We start from the raw sequence: 14,753 nt of genomic DNA, 5'->3' as shown, positions 1-14,753 counted from the left end.
AATCCCGCCAATTAGCATTGATAAAGAAAGCCATAATCCAGTGAGAGCATGCCCCAGTTGCTGTGCCTACCCCCCCGCCAATCGCCCGCCCTCGGTTGAAGCCGGAGTTTTGACGCTGGGCTGCGAGTGGCTGCCGAGTCCGGGGCGTGGTTGGGCGCCTGCGAATAAGGGCGACAGCCAGAGCTCTGGGGGCCAAATTAGCGCCTTTAGTGTCGGTTAGTGCCCATTAGCCCCTATTAGGTGTGGCTGGAATGGGGACTCCCCCCTAGCCTGAGGCGCCCGGGAGGCTGGAGCTGGGGCAAGGCTAAGCACGGCGTGCCTGCCTCTGGATAAGGGATTGGATTAGAGGTCGAGACTCGGCTCAACCTGCTCGGCTCCAGAGTTAGTTAAACTTCCCCATGCTTCCTCCATTCTCCGTCTCACTCACTGTGATAAATACTTGCTTGACGCTTTTCTTCCTCCTTTCCTCCGCAATTATTAAACACAGTACCCATTCTTTTTGTTTGGTGCTTTTTTTTTTCCCTTTCTCATTCTCTCATCCCCGCTGCCATCCTTAACTCTTTATACCCAGCTGTCCAAGATGAGTACTTCTCTGTTCAACGCCCCGCTGAGGAGGCTGCTCGCCCCTCCCTTCACTACTCCGCACGCTTCAAGGAGAGCTTTCTCCACGACTCTATCACGGGATGCGACTTGGGGGTTTATTGGTTTGGGGCAGATGGGTGCGTATTGTCTCATTCCCTTGGTTTCTTGTTCTTTTTCTTTTTTATATACCTCCGCTGCATATGTCCATGCCGGTCTTCAGTCCTTGGTGTTGCCGGTTTTTCGGTGGTGTGTTCGGGCGACTGTCTCTCCATCTCCGCATGTCCGCTGTCAACAGGGAACATACTTCAACTACCCGGCCTTGATACTCAAACCCCTTGTCTTGAGGGAACTTATTAGTTAGCTAATCAGATTGTGCGTATTTCTTTTCCACCCCTAGGATACTCAATGGCTAGGAATTTGCGTTCCAAAATCCCCAAATCTGATACACTGATCATATGCGACGTCAACGCGAAAACCACCGAGCAATTCGTCCAAGAACAACCCAGCGACCTGAAAGTCAAGGTTGCGACTAGCCCTCAACAGGTGGCTTTAGAATCGGTAAGGATTGTGTATACTTATTTTTGCAAAATACATATGTCATCTCTTTGTATTCATTTGGCGACCCTAAGCCCTCCACACTGCCTCTATGTCTACCTTCCCGCATTTTAGGTATATGAATTTGGGAAAACAACCGCCTGCGCATTCACTCGATCGGCTCTGCTACTCTGCCAATATCTAGACTTTTCATGGAAATTAATAAAAATCCAATTTTCTTTACCCTGTAGGAAACAATTATCACCAGTCTTCCTGAACCCCGCCACGTCAAGGACGTTTTCCACATCATCCTAAAAGGCGGCCTCCCAAAACTCCAATCAGACAAAGACCGCCTCTTCATCGACTGCTCGACGATCGACCCCGCCTCCTCCCGCGAAGTCGCAAACGCAGTCCACTGCACGGGCGCCGGCAAATTCGTAGATGCTCCCATGTCCGGCGGCGTCGTGGGCGCCAAGGCCGGTACTCTCACCTTCATGCTCGGTGCCTCCTCCAAAGTGCCCGGACTTGCCCAGCGGGCCGAAGAGGCTCTCCTGCTTATGGGCAAGAAGGTATGGCACCTGGGTGAGCAGGGGGCCGGGCTCTCCGGAAAACTAGCCAACAATTACCTCCTCGCCATCCAGAACATCGCGACGGCGGAAGCGATGAATCTCGGGATTCGGTGGGGGCTGGATGCGAAGACGCTGGGCCAGATGATCAATTCGTCCACGGGGAGGTCATGGTCGAGTGAGGTGAATAACCCCGTGCCCGGTGTGGTCGAGACAGCGCCCGCTTCGAGGGATTATGCGGGTGGGTTTGGGGTGTCGTTGATGAAGAAGGATCTTCGGCTTGCGGTGGAGGCGGCGAAGGAGGCGGGGACACCCTTGAAGCTTGCGGAGAAGGCGCAGGAGGTTTATGCGGAGACTGAGAGCGGGTATCCGGGTAAGGACTTTTCTGTGGTGTATAAATATCTGAAGGATATGTCGCGATAGATGGACAATGGAGTGTTTTTTTTTTTTTTTTTAGGTTTAGGATGTTCTGTCTCTTATTTTTGTACCTATGGGAATGGATATACGCGGGATGGACGGCCTAAGTTTATGGGGTTTCCCTTTTTCCTAGAATGAGATACCAGATAAGAAACTCAATTGCATATAGATTAGTTTATCTTTTTTCACCCTTCGCCGCTACTATCCAATTTGTAATTTATAACTGCTTTTCGGCTTCCGCCATGTCAAATTGATAAGTTCCTCTAGTTAGGGGGAGGGGATCTTCGATATTTAAGCGTGCCAAGCCCTCCGTTCCTAGCCAGCATCATATTAATATTAAATAATACAATGAAATCAGTAGCCGCATCGTCTCAACTTCGGCTTCAACTCTAACTTCAACCCGCCAGTGCCTAGACAAACAGCCGGCATATCTGCACTGGCCACCATAGTCCTCCACATACTCTCTATATTATTGAATACCTGTGGCGACAGGTTGGTGTGATTACGGTATCGGAATCGCCCAACATATTCCCTGATACTAGAGTGGTTGCTCTGCTTATCACTGCTCTGCTCTCCAACACTCTTAGGCAGGTCAGCTTATAGCTCCCGGCTCTTCAATATGGCGTACGTGGTGCCTATCCATCATGCAAGCAGCATCCGCCATGCTTTAAAGCTCCAATTCTTGGAGCCGGAAAAAGACTGCTTGGTTGTTGCGTGAGTATTCCCCAACCCGGTAGCTAGCTCTCCCATTCATGCACAGGATCACTACCAAACACAGTATCTAACCACGCCCGCACTCACTCCAGCAAATCCAACCGCCTTGAATTCTACTCCCGAACTCCCGATGGCCTCTCCCTCGAACACTCAAAAGCCATATACGGCAAAGTGACTATGCTAGCAAAGCTATCACGACCCCCACTACCTACACAACCACAATCACAGCCAGAGCCGCAAACCCCGGACCAACGACCACAGCTACAACCGGCTCCCTTCCGTCCCCAAACAGACATCCTCTTCGTTGGCACAGACCGCTCCACCTACTTCACCGTCTCCTGGGACCAAAAGACAAAAAACCTCCACACAGAGCGCAAATACGTTGATCTTGCCGACGGTTCCGCCCGCGAGTCCCAACTCGGCGACCGCTGCCTTATCGATCCCTCTGGCCGATTTCTCACGCTAGAGTTATACGAAGGCATCGTCACGGTTATACCCATTGGCCAGCCGCTGCGATCACGAGGATCCGGGCGGAAGTTGGGGAAGCGGGCTGCTAATGCTAGCGCAAGCACGATGCAGGGGAATCAGGATGTAGGGGCGGCGGACTTGGAGCTAGGCGAACCTTGTCAGGCGCGCGTTGAGGAATTGTTGGTGCGCTCGTCGACGTTTTTGCATACGCAGGCGGATATGCTACCAAGGATGGCGCTTTTGTATGAGGATACGATGGGGAAGGTGCGGCTGAAGGTTAGGGAGCTGGAGGTTACATATGGCGGGATGGGAATTGGGAGTGGATCCGGCGGTGGGAGTGGAGTTGGAGCGGATGGGGGGAGTGCGGCGGTGTTGAAGGGGTTGGATATGTTGAAGGAGGAGTTGGAGATGGGGGCTAGCTTTTTGGTGCCGGTGCCGGCGCCATTAGGTAGGTTTTCTATGTCTCTCCTTATGATTTTGGCCAGATGGACCATCTGTTCGTTACATGTAGTTATATTACTTTTACTCATTGTATACGCACAGGAGGCCTCCTTGTCCTTGGCGAAACCTCAATCCGGTACCTCGACGATGCGAGCAACGAATGCATCTCACAGCCCCTCGAAGAAGCCACCATCTTCGTTGCCTGGGAGCAGGTCGATGGCCAGCGATGGCTGCTGGCAGACGACTATGGCCGTCTATTCTTCCTTATGTTAATCTTAGATTCGGACAACGCCGTTCAGAGCTGGAAGCTTGACCGGCTAGGCAATATCCCACGCGCCTCGGTACTAGTTTACATGGGTGGTGGAGTCACGTTTATTGGCTCGCATCAGGGTGATTCTCAGCTCATTCGCATCACTGAGGGATCGTTTGAGGTCATACAGACGTTCGCAAATATTGCACCAATACTTGATTTTACGATTATGGATCTAGGTGGGCGGGCCATGGGGGAGAGCCAGACGCACGAGTTTTCGTCGGGTCAGGCGCGGATTGTTACGGGGTCCGGCGCATTTAATGATGGCAGTCTAAGGAGCGTGAGAAGCGGCGTGGGAATGGAGGAAGTAGGTGTGTTAGGGTCCATGGAACATATTACGGACCTCTGGGCATTACGGGTTGCTTGTCCAGAGGAATTTTCGGATACGTTGTTGGTTTCCTTTGTAGATGAGACGCGGGTGTTCTATTTCACACCTGATGGGGGGGTGGAAGAGAAGGATGAGTTTATGGGGCTGGGACTTACAGAGAGTACGCTCATTGCTGCGAATCTACCAAACGGCAGGATTTTACAAGTCACAGAACGGAATGTGCGGGTTGCGGAGTTGGATGGTGGCATGGTGATGTGGGAGTGGTCTCCAGTGTCGCAGAAAGCCATCACGGCGGCTTCTTCAAATGACGACCATCTCGTCTTGATGGTTGGAGGTCAAGTTCTCATGATTTTCGATATTAGAGGTGAAATCAAAGTCGCAGGAGAGAAGGATTTTGGTGTCGACACACAGGTGTCTGGTGTCACTGTCACGGCATCCCCGGCCCGTTCTTGTATCCTTTGCCTACCACAAACGGCTGAAGTCATTGTCATGAGCCTGGCAGACCTGACCATTCGCCATAGCACGTCACTGGGCGAACCAGGCGACGCTGTTCCACGCTCTGTGCTGGTCGCAGAAGTGCTCCCAAATAATCCTGCAACTCTCTTTGTCTCCATGGCTGATGGAAGCGTCTTTTCATTCTCCTTCAACGCGACCGATTTCTCCCTAACAAGCATGAGTAAAATAACCTTAGGCTCTGAACAGCCCTCATTCAAGAAACTTCCCCGCGGAGATGGTTTATACAACGTTTTTGCTACGTGCGAGCAGCCCAGCTTAATCTACTCAGCAGAGGGCCGCATCGTTTACTCTGCCGTCAACTCTGATCAGGCCTCGCGCATCTGCCACTTCAACTCAGAAGCATATCCGGCATCCATCGCGCTAGCCACACCGTCAGAATTGAAAATCGCCCTCGTGGATGCGGAGCGGACCACGCAGATCCAGACGCTGGAGGTTGGAGAGACCGTACGGAGGGTTGCGTATTCGGCGCCTGAGAGAGCGTTCGGTATCGGTACGATTAAGCGGACGCTTGAGGATGGTGCGGAGGTCATTGCTAGTCGGTTCATGCTAGCTGATGAGATTATGTTCCGCGAATTGGATGTTTATGATCTGAATAAGGATGAGCTTGTGGAAAGTGTTATTCGCGCCCAGTTCCCAGATGATAAAGACAGTGAAGGCGAGGAGCTTATGAAGGACTTGTTTATCGTGGGTACGTCTTATCTTGACGATTTTGGTGAGGGCTCTATACGCGGGAGGATATTAGCGTTTGAAGTGACGCCGAACAGACAACTCGGGAAGGTAGCGGAGATGCCTGTTAAGGGCGCGTGTAGGGCACTGGCTATTGTGCAGGATAAGATTGTTGCTGCGCTTATGAAAACGGTTCGTCGAACTACTCATGCCGATTTTAGCTTCTTCATGATGGACTAACCCGCATATCTTGTAACAGGTCGTCGTCTACACGCTTTCCAAAGGTCAATTCGCTGACTACATCCTTACTAAAACCGCCAGTTATCGCACCTCAACTGCACCCATTGACATCGCCGTGACAGGCAACCTCATCGCTGTCGCGGATCTCATGAAAAGTGTATCCATTGTCGAATATCAACAAGGCACCGACGGTCTGTCTGGCAGCCTGACAGAAGTTGCCCGTCATTTCCAAACTCTTTGGAGCACTGCTGTCGCGCCAGTGGCCCAGGATACGTGGCTGGAGAGTGACGCTGAGGGAAATCTGGTCGTACTTCGCCGGAATGTCAACGGCGTGACGGAGGATGATAGACGGAGGTTGGAAGTTACGAGTGAGGTTTTACTGGGGGAGATGGTAAACCGGATACGGCCGGTGAATATTCAAGCGTCACTGGGGACGGAGGCGGCGATTTCCCCCAGAGCATTCTTGGGTACCGTACGTATTTTCTTATTTTCTTATTTTTATTTTTATTTTTATTTTATTTTATTTATTTATTTTTTCCTTCATCAAACGTCGACAACTAATATGATCTGTGTATATAGGTCGAAGGCTCCATCTACCTCTTCGGGATCATCAACCCGACCTACCAAGACCTGCTCATGCGGTTGCAATCCGCAATGGCTGGCATGGTGGTAACGCCCGGCGGGATGCCGTTTAACAAATTCCGCGCCTTCCGGAATACCGTACGCCAGGCAGAGGAACCGTATCGGTTCGTTGACGGGGAGCTGATTGAGCGGTTTTTGGGCTGTGGCGCGGAATTGCAGGAGGAGATTGTCGGAAAAGTCATCGCGGATGGGGTTGCTGGTGTTACTGTTGAGCGTGTTAAGGCGATTGTGGAGGAGTTGAAGAGGATGCATTAGGATGGATGTATTTGCGTTTGTTGCGGGTTGTGGACACGGTAATAGTAGGATTGGGTAAGGCTATGTATGCCTAAGTCTAGGCTCTATTTTATTCTACATGTATGTACGAAATGGGCAATTAATATTCATTTCGGAAATGAGAAAAAAGCAAAAGAATATCCATGGCTTTCATGTGAAGATAAAATTATATCGACTATTCAAATGTGAAATGATCTATCCCACTGTAAACCATCCAATACGAAATGGCCTCATTATACATGGAAAATATTGAATAATAATGACCAAATCGAACGAGATAAAGCATATAAAAACAATCCCCACCCCTATAAAATCCTCCCCCCAACAAAATAAATAAATAAATAAAAATAAAAATAAATAACTAAAAATAATAAATAAATAAATCAACGCCAAAATGAAATCAATCCTCCAACAAATCCGCAATATCCTTATCATCTTCATCTTCCCTCAACCTCTCCCCTGCCTCTTCAAGCTGCCTCAACACCCTCTTCTGTCTCCGCCTCGCACTCTTCCCCCACTGCGGCACAGCCTGCGTCTTCTCCGGCCCCTCCTCGTCATCCTCACTATCACTCCCGACACCCAACGCACCCCTCAGCGCATTTGCAGAAATTTTCGCCGTCGCGCCGGCCGAACCAGCATTCGCAGCCTCCGCCTCCGCCCGTTCGCGTTCTCTCTCCTCCGCGTCGGATTTATCCATGTTGGTGTTGAGGAGCTTGCGGAAACCGGTGTCCAGGTACGGGCGCAGGAAGAGGTAGCCGCCTATTATCCAGACGAGGCGGATGTAGTCGCGTAGGGTTAGGGAAGAGACGGAGCTGGAGACGTTGGTTGTGAGGTTTGTAGACCAGGCTTGGAGGGTGGCCACGAGGGAGGTTGGGTCTAGAGTGGCCATTTTGGTGGCTAGGAGCTTGGGGCCCCTAGGGCTATTTCAGAGACTAATGCTGGAGATTGTGGACGTCTTTCTTTGCGATTCTAGGGTTTTATGTAACTGGGGGGTTTGCTCCAACTTGGTGGTTTGCGGAGCACAGAGGAAGGGTCAATGATCTCCGAGTAGCTCGGTTTGCATAGAACAAGATGAAGTGCGCGACCCAAGAGATTATTGATTATACAGCGTTGACAGGATAGGTAGGTATGATTAGCCTTTCGAACGCTTTGAGAAAAGGTAGACAAATGGCTTGAGGAGATGTGTGAAAATCTCTCTACAAGCATCTTAGTGGGTTTGCGGCATTTCTTAGCCGCGGAGGTTTAAAAAAAGGATGAAGTTACGTCATTCGTGAGCTCCGAGAAACTCTAAGCGCGAAAAGTGTTTTTCCGCCATTTCGCGTCTAGCGCGTTTCGCGCCAATCACACCACGGCTCTGTGTCCACGCCATTCAAGCGTGAGCTCCCGGAGGTGCAACAGCGGCAATCTTACAGCTGAAACCACCTTAATCCACTTCGATGACAGAGCAAGAAAGTGATTCCGTGGCCCTTGAAGAGGTCAGTGTAGATCTCCATCATTGTTTTATCCATTCTTAAATAGAGAGAGGCGCTAATATTGTTTTGCTCTCCCGTAGCGCCTGAAGTCGGCTCTTTGGCTTGCAATTGGTAGAATCGTGGACGATGAAACGATCAAGCTGGGTGTTGATGCCACTCCACAGTTTATAGGGGCACTGACGGAGATGGTTTGGGCACAGATAGGTAAAATCCCTCCCACTGTCCTAGGTTATCCTTGCCGTGACGTGAAGGAGATTTCAGGGGAGCGTTATATCCATGCTGATGTCAAGTTCAGAGACCGTGGGACAAGACCTGGAGGCATTCGCCAAGTAAGGACTAATCTTTAACGTCACTCTCTATGGCTTAAGAATACCACTGCTTCTCTCTACACAAAAATCTGCTTACACTCTGAACTTTTCCATGATAGACATGCGGGACGGTCGACGATCAACTTATCCGATGTGATGCTTCTGGCACGCCGAAACGAAGGCTTGGAATCAATATTGAGAGCATTTGTTGAGCAAGAACAGGCAAAGGAACAACCAACGCGCGGGACGAGATGATTCATTCGTACTATCCTCTTAGAATTAAATTTCCCGACTTTTTGCATGATACTATCCCGCAGTACCAACATTCGTCGATCGTTTCGCCAGAGGGTATGTTGCAGAGCTACGACCTACTTGCGATATCCTTGGAATAACTGCCTTGAGGACTTCGGCTGGGAGATTGCCAAAAACTCGATCTGCCATCGGATAGGTGATGAAGGGGGAATGGTTGGTAATTAAAACGTCCTATAAACGTGAAATTCGCGGACGAGCTACCCGCTTATCGATGCGTTCGGGGCGGAGGGGGCACCTGCGGGGTGGGGTGAGTGTGGAGAGGGAGAAGTGGCCATCAAAATTTTTCCAAGCGATCATTTCGATGATGTGTGATGTGGAGCATTTACCCAGTCGACACCTCGGTCGGGTCGGTATAAACGACTATGTAAGGTTAAATTCTTCAGCCAAGCAATTTGAGAATCTTCATTGTTGAACACACGGTTGAACCTATTTGGTGTGTGTCCCTCCATCTCCCCTGGTTCTGGTTTACTATCATTTCCTTACCGCTCTTTTTTTTTTTTTTTTTCTCTTTCTCCGTTGTCTACCTACTCAACAGAAAAGCACCAAAGCACCATTCGGTCAGTGGGCTGTTGACGTAATTCCAATGGGGCAGGTTCCGCTGATTTACTAAGCCACAAACACTAACTATTTGAAAAACTTCCTCTGAAGCAAGGAAAATGAAAGAAAAAAGGAGAAGAATAAGAAGAGAAGAGAAAACACACGAAGGCCGTTGCGAACATCTGTCTTTAATCGACGCAGCCTTCTATCTCTGGCCTGCTATTATTTCTGCCAAACCCACGGAGTATTTGGCAGGAAGAAATCGCGCAGAATTATATGGAGCTTGGGCCACTGGTTCGCAGCATATCGGCTTAGTCATCATAACATCGCGCTTTCCTGACGTCATTGAGTGGCTTCGCTGTGGCGCGGTAGAAGGAGCTCAGTTGTTGCGCCGGAAAAGCGATGATGCCTCAATTCAATTCCATGATACTCCCTTTTGTTTGATGACTTAATGCTTATCCGTGTCTCATATACCGAGCTGAAGCAGTTTTCACTCACATCTTCCACAAGAACAATTGTTAGCTTTCATATTTTACCTTAATTTTTGGATACCTCCTCCCAATAGCTTAGCCATTTTACAGCTGGGATCGGCTTGCCAGCCCGCAACCATGAGTGCCGCGGGTATCTTTATTCGTTTCACCAACCTCCTTTTCCGCCTCCTCCAGCTCGCATGCTCAGTCATTATTCTGGGCATATTTTCTTATTTCCTTGCTGTCCTCACTGATCATAATATGCCCATTGCACGATGGATCAAGGCCGTTGAGGGAATTTCCGGGGCAGCAACCCTGTACACGCTGGCAGCCTCGATATTCACACTGTGTATTGGCGGGATAGCATTCTTCGCCGCACTGATGCTCATTCTCGACGTCTGTTTTATCGCTGGTTTTATTGCAATCGCGATTATGACTCGACATGGTGCAGATTCATGTTCCGGGATAGTTAATACTCCTTTGGGTACTGGAAATGCAAATCGACCCGCTCCCGGTTTCGGAGAAGGTGGATTTGGCACTGGACATGATAAAAACTTCACCTATCTGCCGAGCTTGAGATCTGCGTGTCGATTGCAGAAGGGAAGTCTCGCTGTTGCTGTCATTGGGTGGTAGGTTGTATATTTATATTCATCAACCGTATCTTCGTCTCCTTAACGTAGCAGAAATGCTCACGCTTCCGTAACCCCGCAGTATACTCTTCGCCCTCTCCTTATATCCCCAAGTTCTCTACGCCCGCCATCACAAACGCGGCAAACGCTTCGGCCCGTCACCCAGAAACAACTACACAGAAGGCCCCAGTCGCACCGGGCCACGATCTTTATGGGGCTTCGGCCCTCGCCGCGCAGCAGCTACCGATACCTCAGCTAACAGCTATCCACTGGAAGCAAACCGCGTGTCCGGCTATGCTCAAGATGAGAAACCACCCAATCGCTATGCAGGTATATTTACACGGGGTAGGAAGTCACGTAGCTCGACGGCTGGAGGTCCAGGTATGGAGGCGCAGCCTCCGACTGCTGGATATGGTGCACCTGCGACTGCGACTAGTGCGTATGCACATGGTGGCCCGCCTGCAGCCGGCGCGCCCGGGACGGTGGTTGATAACACTACTGGAGTAGGAGGGTATGAAAGTGGGGTTGGAGGTGGTACGAGTGCCGGGTACGCGAATTATGGATATGGCCAGAGCGGCGCCGCGGATGATGGGTATTCCTATGGGTACGGGGCCAGACCGCAGCATGAAACGGCGCAGATCCCAGTGGCTTCGGGCCAGAGAAATTTCTAATGGCCTCAAAATACCTCTCGTTTTTCGTTTTTCTGTTTAACTCTCTTTTGGCCCAGTTTGATGTGATCCAGGCTTGTTAGCTCTTATCAATATTAATACGTTAAGTTACCTTGCTGAATGGGCAGATATGGTAAGCGTGGGTTGCTGAAGGAGCGGTTGTGTCGCGTCTGCGCGCAATTATGGCAAACTAGGTAGATTTGTATTATCATACAGTTACCCGAAGCACCATAGCTGATGTATATATGTTAAGCTTAGCATTTTATTATATTTTTGTTTCCTTCCACTTCCAAATTTTCATTCTTAATTATTCTTGAGATCTGGTTTTGACTCTTGACGTGTTTGTTGTTGGACTTGTTGGTTGGTTGATAAGAAGAGTGTTCAGACGAAAGAAAAGTAAATAGAAGTCTAAGGCCGGAAAAGTAAAGTAAATATATCTGTATAGCTACTATCACGGAAAATGAGTGGCCTCTAAATAATGTACATACATACACTTATAAAAAACATCGCGCCTGGTAGCCGTGAGGCAAAATAGGAGCTACCCATGAAACAGATAGGATGAAACATTCCTCCCTCTAACTTAAAATGCGTTACATGAAGCAAAGGGAAACAAAAGGATATGTATTGCAGAATCTAGAAATACTACTAGGACACCGCGCGAGAGGGACAAAGAGAGATAACATAAACGAATGGGAAAAAAGAAAAAGAAAAAGAAAAAAATGGGAAAAAGAGAGGGGGCCGGGGGAGGAGGGAATAAGGAATTAATATAGCCGAAAGGAAAAGGAATCAGACAAGAGGACATCCAATGTAAGGCAGAGTGGCAAGAGTATGGGGTAATATCAACAACCACAACAAAGATCTCGAGACACAGCCTCGGGTTGCATATCGAATAACCTGCAACACCAAACCAAGAGGTGTTTCAAGTTTCCCGCGAGACTTTCACGGAGCCCGACGGTGGAAGATTTCGGCCACGTAAGTAAAAGTCCAAAATAAAAACAAAGACGCAGAAAGTGAAAGACTCCCGCCCCAAATTCCTCTTCCTTGACTTTGTGCCACTTTAGGCACGACCAATTTTGCCGTCTTTGCACACCGTTCCTGCGGCCACGGATCCCATGGGAATGTAGTGCGATCCAGAGCCGGGAACACATGGACCATGTAGTTTCCGAATCGCATTTTATACTTCCTGCACTACAGCTTCCGGAGTTTCCTGGAGCAGGAGCCGCCGCTGGTGGCTCTTCGGGGGTTTGTCCTCCGGAAATCTGGCGTCGGGTTCGGCAGTGGGGTAGGTTCGTCGTCAGGCGTTGCAGCGGACGGTGGAGGTGAAGATCCAGTCGGTGTAGGTTCTGTAGAAGCAATAGGGGGAGATTGAGGGTCTTCTCCTGGTGGTTGTGGTTTCGGTCCAGGGGCATCGGAATGAGGACAATTAACAATGCCCCTATTGGGCGGGCCTTTCCCCCCGGGTCCGTATTCAACAACCGATCCTGGTTCTGGAAACACAATATCAAACCCCTCTTTGGTTCCGCACTTCGTCTGAGAATCAACGTTGGCCTTAAAAATCTCAGGGAGGCTATCGAAGCCGTCCCCTGAACCACCAGAGACGGTCACCCAGGCACAATTCATGTACATTTCACGATTCCCAATCCTGTTAAACCAAGTCCAGGCAAATACTGCCTTACCAGAAGGCGCATTGGATGGAATCTCAAATTTGTATTTAAAGGGTAGGGGACATCCGCCGATAATGGACTTTATCACCCTAAACGACTTCCCCTCGTCGTAGGAGAGTGAGAGCTGGCATGAACCCCCAAGATGGGTAGCAGTATTTTGCTCTATCAACATTTCATATTCGCTTCCCGCTTTGTAATCTGCAGCTGACCGGAAAGGCTCATCTAAGTATCCTTTGCACGGATAATTTGATCCATTTGCCCACAGAGGGTTCTTATAATTGACATCCCTTAATGCGCCAGTATTAGCCGGGTCTAAGGGACTTCTAATTGGGAGCGGGTTTAGCATTTGCATGTGGCTGTGAACGCGGCTCCCGAGAAGGGCCAATATAAGAATAATAACGCGATATATCATGATCGTATAGGCGGTTCGAGATAGTTCCGGAAAGCGGGAATGTTGACAAGCGTTTTTCAAGTACAAAATGGACTAAATGACCGAATTCTTTGACTGTAGTCTGATAGGAGAATGAACAATTTAAACTGAATTTTGGCTCGTAAATAGAGTTCGTATAAGTAACAAGGCATAATTTTGAGGAAGTATCGCTAGGAAGCACCTAAGATTGCAGGCATTGACAATATATATGGTCCCTCTTGAGCCTAGAAGTGGGGCCATGATTCTTTCGCCATGAACGATGAAACTGTACAATAGTAGTTCACAGTAATGATAATTGTATCAGTGGAATGTTCCATCCTAACTGCGTCGGTTGGGATAGCCGACGTGGAGAACCAATGAACACCATTAAGTCGTGTTCAGTGGCGTGGATTCTCTATGTATTTTGTAACGCGGAAACAATTAGCACAATAGCATGAACAAACCCTTTGTATAGAGAGGACAATGTTTGATTTCCTGTCAATGGCTTTGTTTCTAGCTGTTGCCTCTGCTTCGTTCGTCCGAAGGTAGCAATCAATGGAGAAACTGTTTCAGACTTTGCCTCCCATATTAATTGGCATAGATGTGAAAACCATTTGAATAAATGCATGGTTGAATAGGATTTTTAATTCCGTTCATAGTGTGGCCATTCATAACGTAAAGGTTCCAAGTTGTATTTAGCCAACTCCCGTGCGGCGTATTAACGGTCTACCAAGATAGTTGATTGCCATAGTTGCGGGAATGGAGGAATTCCTGCCCTGGAAAGCAAAATCTCTTAAGGGCGAGAAAGAGGGACATCTGATAAAACACGAGTCTACCCTTGTAGAGGTAGGCGGGCAGTTGTCTGTACCCAGTCCATTCCCATTTTGCAAACGGTGTAACTTGGATCTGGACTGAAACAAAGCCTCACCCTCCTGCAAAGTTCAGTTCAGCGCTCTTCCTCTCGAAACTTGGGCTTGTCGGCGAAATGTAATCTTGGATATTACTTGCCTCACACGAGTGCCATGATACCCTCAGGGCGATGTGTGTTTCGACGAGTATTTCTCGGGTTCAAAGGGTCAAGGCTTTATTGTAGCCTTAGCCGCGATTCTAGGCGCTCAATGGAAGTTGGGTCTGTTGCTAAATTTCTTATGAGACCAGACAATATCTTTTTGTGTCAAAGGTCGATGGAATTGTAGAATCCCGGTGCTAATTCCATTGCGGATTGGGACCGCGTTGCGGAACGCCCAAATACTCCATTGATGCTGGGAGTTGGAAGGTCATGGTCTCCAATGATTTTCATTGTACTGTACACACCCAGTCCAGGAGCAGGAAGAGATTCCCTGCCATCTGAAAAATGCGCAAATGGCGCCCTGTTGAAAATAGAACGTTTATATGCTCATGCAAACAACAAAGTGGTGACGGAGAGAATTGACGAGCCTTCGAAATAAGCTCTTGTTTCAATGAGTTGGCCTCAGAACAATTGCTCGAAGCTATTGACTCACTGCGAAATATCCAATAATTCAGCGACTCTAAGCATGTCCAGCAAGAATCAGAGAGCCTTTTCGCACGGGTGAATGACAATTCGAC

General features: G+C 49.0%; 6 protein-coding genes across 7 annotated transcripts; 4 read left to right on the top strand and 2 right to left on the bottom strand.

Moving 5' to 3' along the window:
• The first annotated feature begins 404 nt into the window (after window positions 1-404).
• Window positions 405-2,341, top strand: BDCG_06075 (3-hydroxyisobutyrate dehydrogenase). Its single transcript, XM_045421797.1, has 3 exons — window positions 405-719; window positions 980-1,140; window positions 1,368-2,341. Exons 1-3 carry the CDS (start codon window positions 581-583, stop codon window positions 2,103-2,105), a joined length of 1,038 nt encoding a protein of 345 aa, XP_045277587.1. The 5' UTR covers window positions 405-580; the 3' UTR covers window positions 2,106-2,341.
• On the bottom strand, window positions 959-9,820 carry BDCG_06073. Of its 2 annotated transcripts, XM_045421795.1 has the most exons (2): window positions 8,575-9,820; window positions 6,320-8,505 (listed from the first exon to the last, which is right to left on the bottom strand). In XM_045421795.1, the coding sequence occupies exon 2, from the start codon at window positions 7,584-7,586 to the stop codon at window positions 7,098-7,100; it is 489 nt and encodes a 162-aa protein (XP_045277585.1). In that variant the 5' UTR covers window positions 7,587-8,505; window positions 8,575-9,820; the 3' UTR covers window positions 6,320-7,097. The 2 variants fall into 2 exon arrangements, with proteins under 2 accessions (XP_045281530.1, XP_045277585.1); XM_045421794.1 differs by having other exon boundaries at window positions 959-9,820.
• On the top strand, window positions 2,344-6,926 carry BDCG_06074 (DNA damage-binding protein 1). Its single transcript, XM_045421796.1, has 5 exons — window positions 2,344-2,813; window positions 2,906-3,729; window positions 3,825-5,734; window positions 5,802-6,254; window positions 6,362-6,926. The coding sequence occupies exons 1-5, from the start codon at window positions 2,719-2,721 to the stop codon at window positions 6,677-6,679; spliced, it is 3,600 nt and encodes a 1,199-aa protein (XP_045277586.1). The 5' UTR covers window positions 2,344-2,718; the 3' UTR covers window positions 6,680-6,926.
• Window positions 8,134-8,689, top strand: BDCG_06072 (uncharacterized protein; the record flags this gene model as incomplete). The annotated part of the gene is made up of 3 exons (XM_045421793.1): window positions 8,134-8,172; window positions 8,250-8,498; window positions 8,597-8,689. 3 exons carry the CDS (start codon window positions 8,134-8,136, stop codon window positions 8,687-8,689), a joined length of 381 nt encoding a protein of 126 aa, XP_045277584.1.
• Window positions 9,199-11,598, top strand: BDCG_06071 (uncharacterized protein). The gene is made up of 3 exons (XM_045421792.1): window positions 9,199-9,222; window positions 9,438-10,425; window positions 10,508-11,598. Exons 2-3 carry the CDS (start codon window positions 9,935-9,937, stop codon window positions 11,094-11,096), a joined length of 1,080 nt encoding a protein of 359 aa, XP_045277583.1. The 5' UTR covers window positions 9,199-9,222; window positions 9,438-9,934; the 3' UTR covers window positions 11,097-11,598.
• Window positions 11,220-14,753, bottom strand: BDCG_06070 (DNA-directed RNA polymerase). The gene has a single exon (XM_045421791.1). The coding sequence runs from the start codon at window positions 13,167-13,169 to the stop codon at window positions 12,282-12,284; it is 888 nt and encodes a 295-aa protein (XP_045277582.1). The 5' UTR covers window positions 13,170-14,753; the 3' UTR covers window positions 11,220-12,281.

Source organism: Blastomyces dermatitidis (genome assembly GCF_000003525.1).
Source record: "Blastomyces dermatitidis ER-3 genomic scaffold supercont1.6, whole genome shotgun sequence".
NCBI classification, from domain to species: domain Eukaryota; kingdom Fungi; phylum Ascomycota; class Eurotiomycetes; order Onygenales; family Ajellomycetaceae; genus Blastomyces; species Blastomyces dermatitidis.
The sequence above is the reverse complement of the archived record's forward strand: the minus strand, read 5'-3'. Positions and strand labels throughout refer to the sequence as shown.

What these genes read in the sequence shown, in the direction of transcription:
- BDCG_06074 (XM_045421796.1), top strand. Translation starts at nt 2,719, where the DNA reads ATGGCGTACGTGGTGCCTATCCATCATGCAAGCAGCATCCGCCATGCT. An exon ending in TTGCTGCGCTTATGAAAACG is followed by an intron (nt 5,735 to 5,801) that starts GTTCGTCGAACT and finishes ATCTTGTAACAG; the next exon opens with GTCGTCGTCTACACGCTTTC. An exon ending in CCAGAGCATTCTTGGGTACC is followed by an intron (nt 6,255 to 6,361) that starts GTACGTATTTTC and finishes CTGTGTATATAG; the next exon opens with GTCGAAGGCTCCATCTACCT.
- BDCG_06075 (XM_045421797.1), top strand. Translation starts at nt 581, where the DNA reads ATGAGTACTTCTCTGTTCAACGCCCCGCTGAGGAGGCTGCTCGCCCCT. An exon ending in TATTGGTTTGGGGCAGATGG is followed by an intron (nt 720 to 979) that starts GTGCGTATTGTC and finishes TTCCACCCCTAG; the next exon opens with GATACTCAATGGCTAGGAAT. An exon ending in AACAGGTGGCTTTAGAATCG is followed by an intron (nt 1,141 to 1,367) that starts GTAAGGATTGTG and finishes TTTACCCTGTAG; the next exon opens with GAAACAATTATCACCAGTCT.
- BDCG_06070 (XM_045421791.1), bottom strand. Translation starts at nt 13,169, where the DNA reads ATGATATATCGCGTTATTATTCTTATATTGGCCCTTCTCGGGAGCCGC.
- BDCG_06071 (XM_045421792.1), top strand. Translation starts at nt 9,935, where the DNA reads ATGAGTGCCGCGGGTATCTTTATTCGTTTCACCAACCTCCTTTTCCGC. An exon ending in GCTGTTGCTGTCATTGGGTG is followed by an intron (nt 10,426 to 10,507) that starts GTAGGTTGTATA and finishes GTAACCCCGCAG; the next exon opens with TATACTCTTCGCCCTCTCCT.
- BDCG_06073 (XM_045421794.1), bottom strand. Translation starts at nt 7,586, where the DNA reads ATGGCCACTCTAGACCCAACCTCCCTCGTGGCCACCCTCCAAGCCTGG.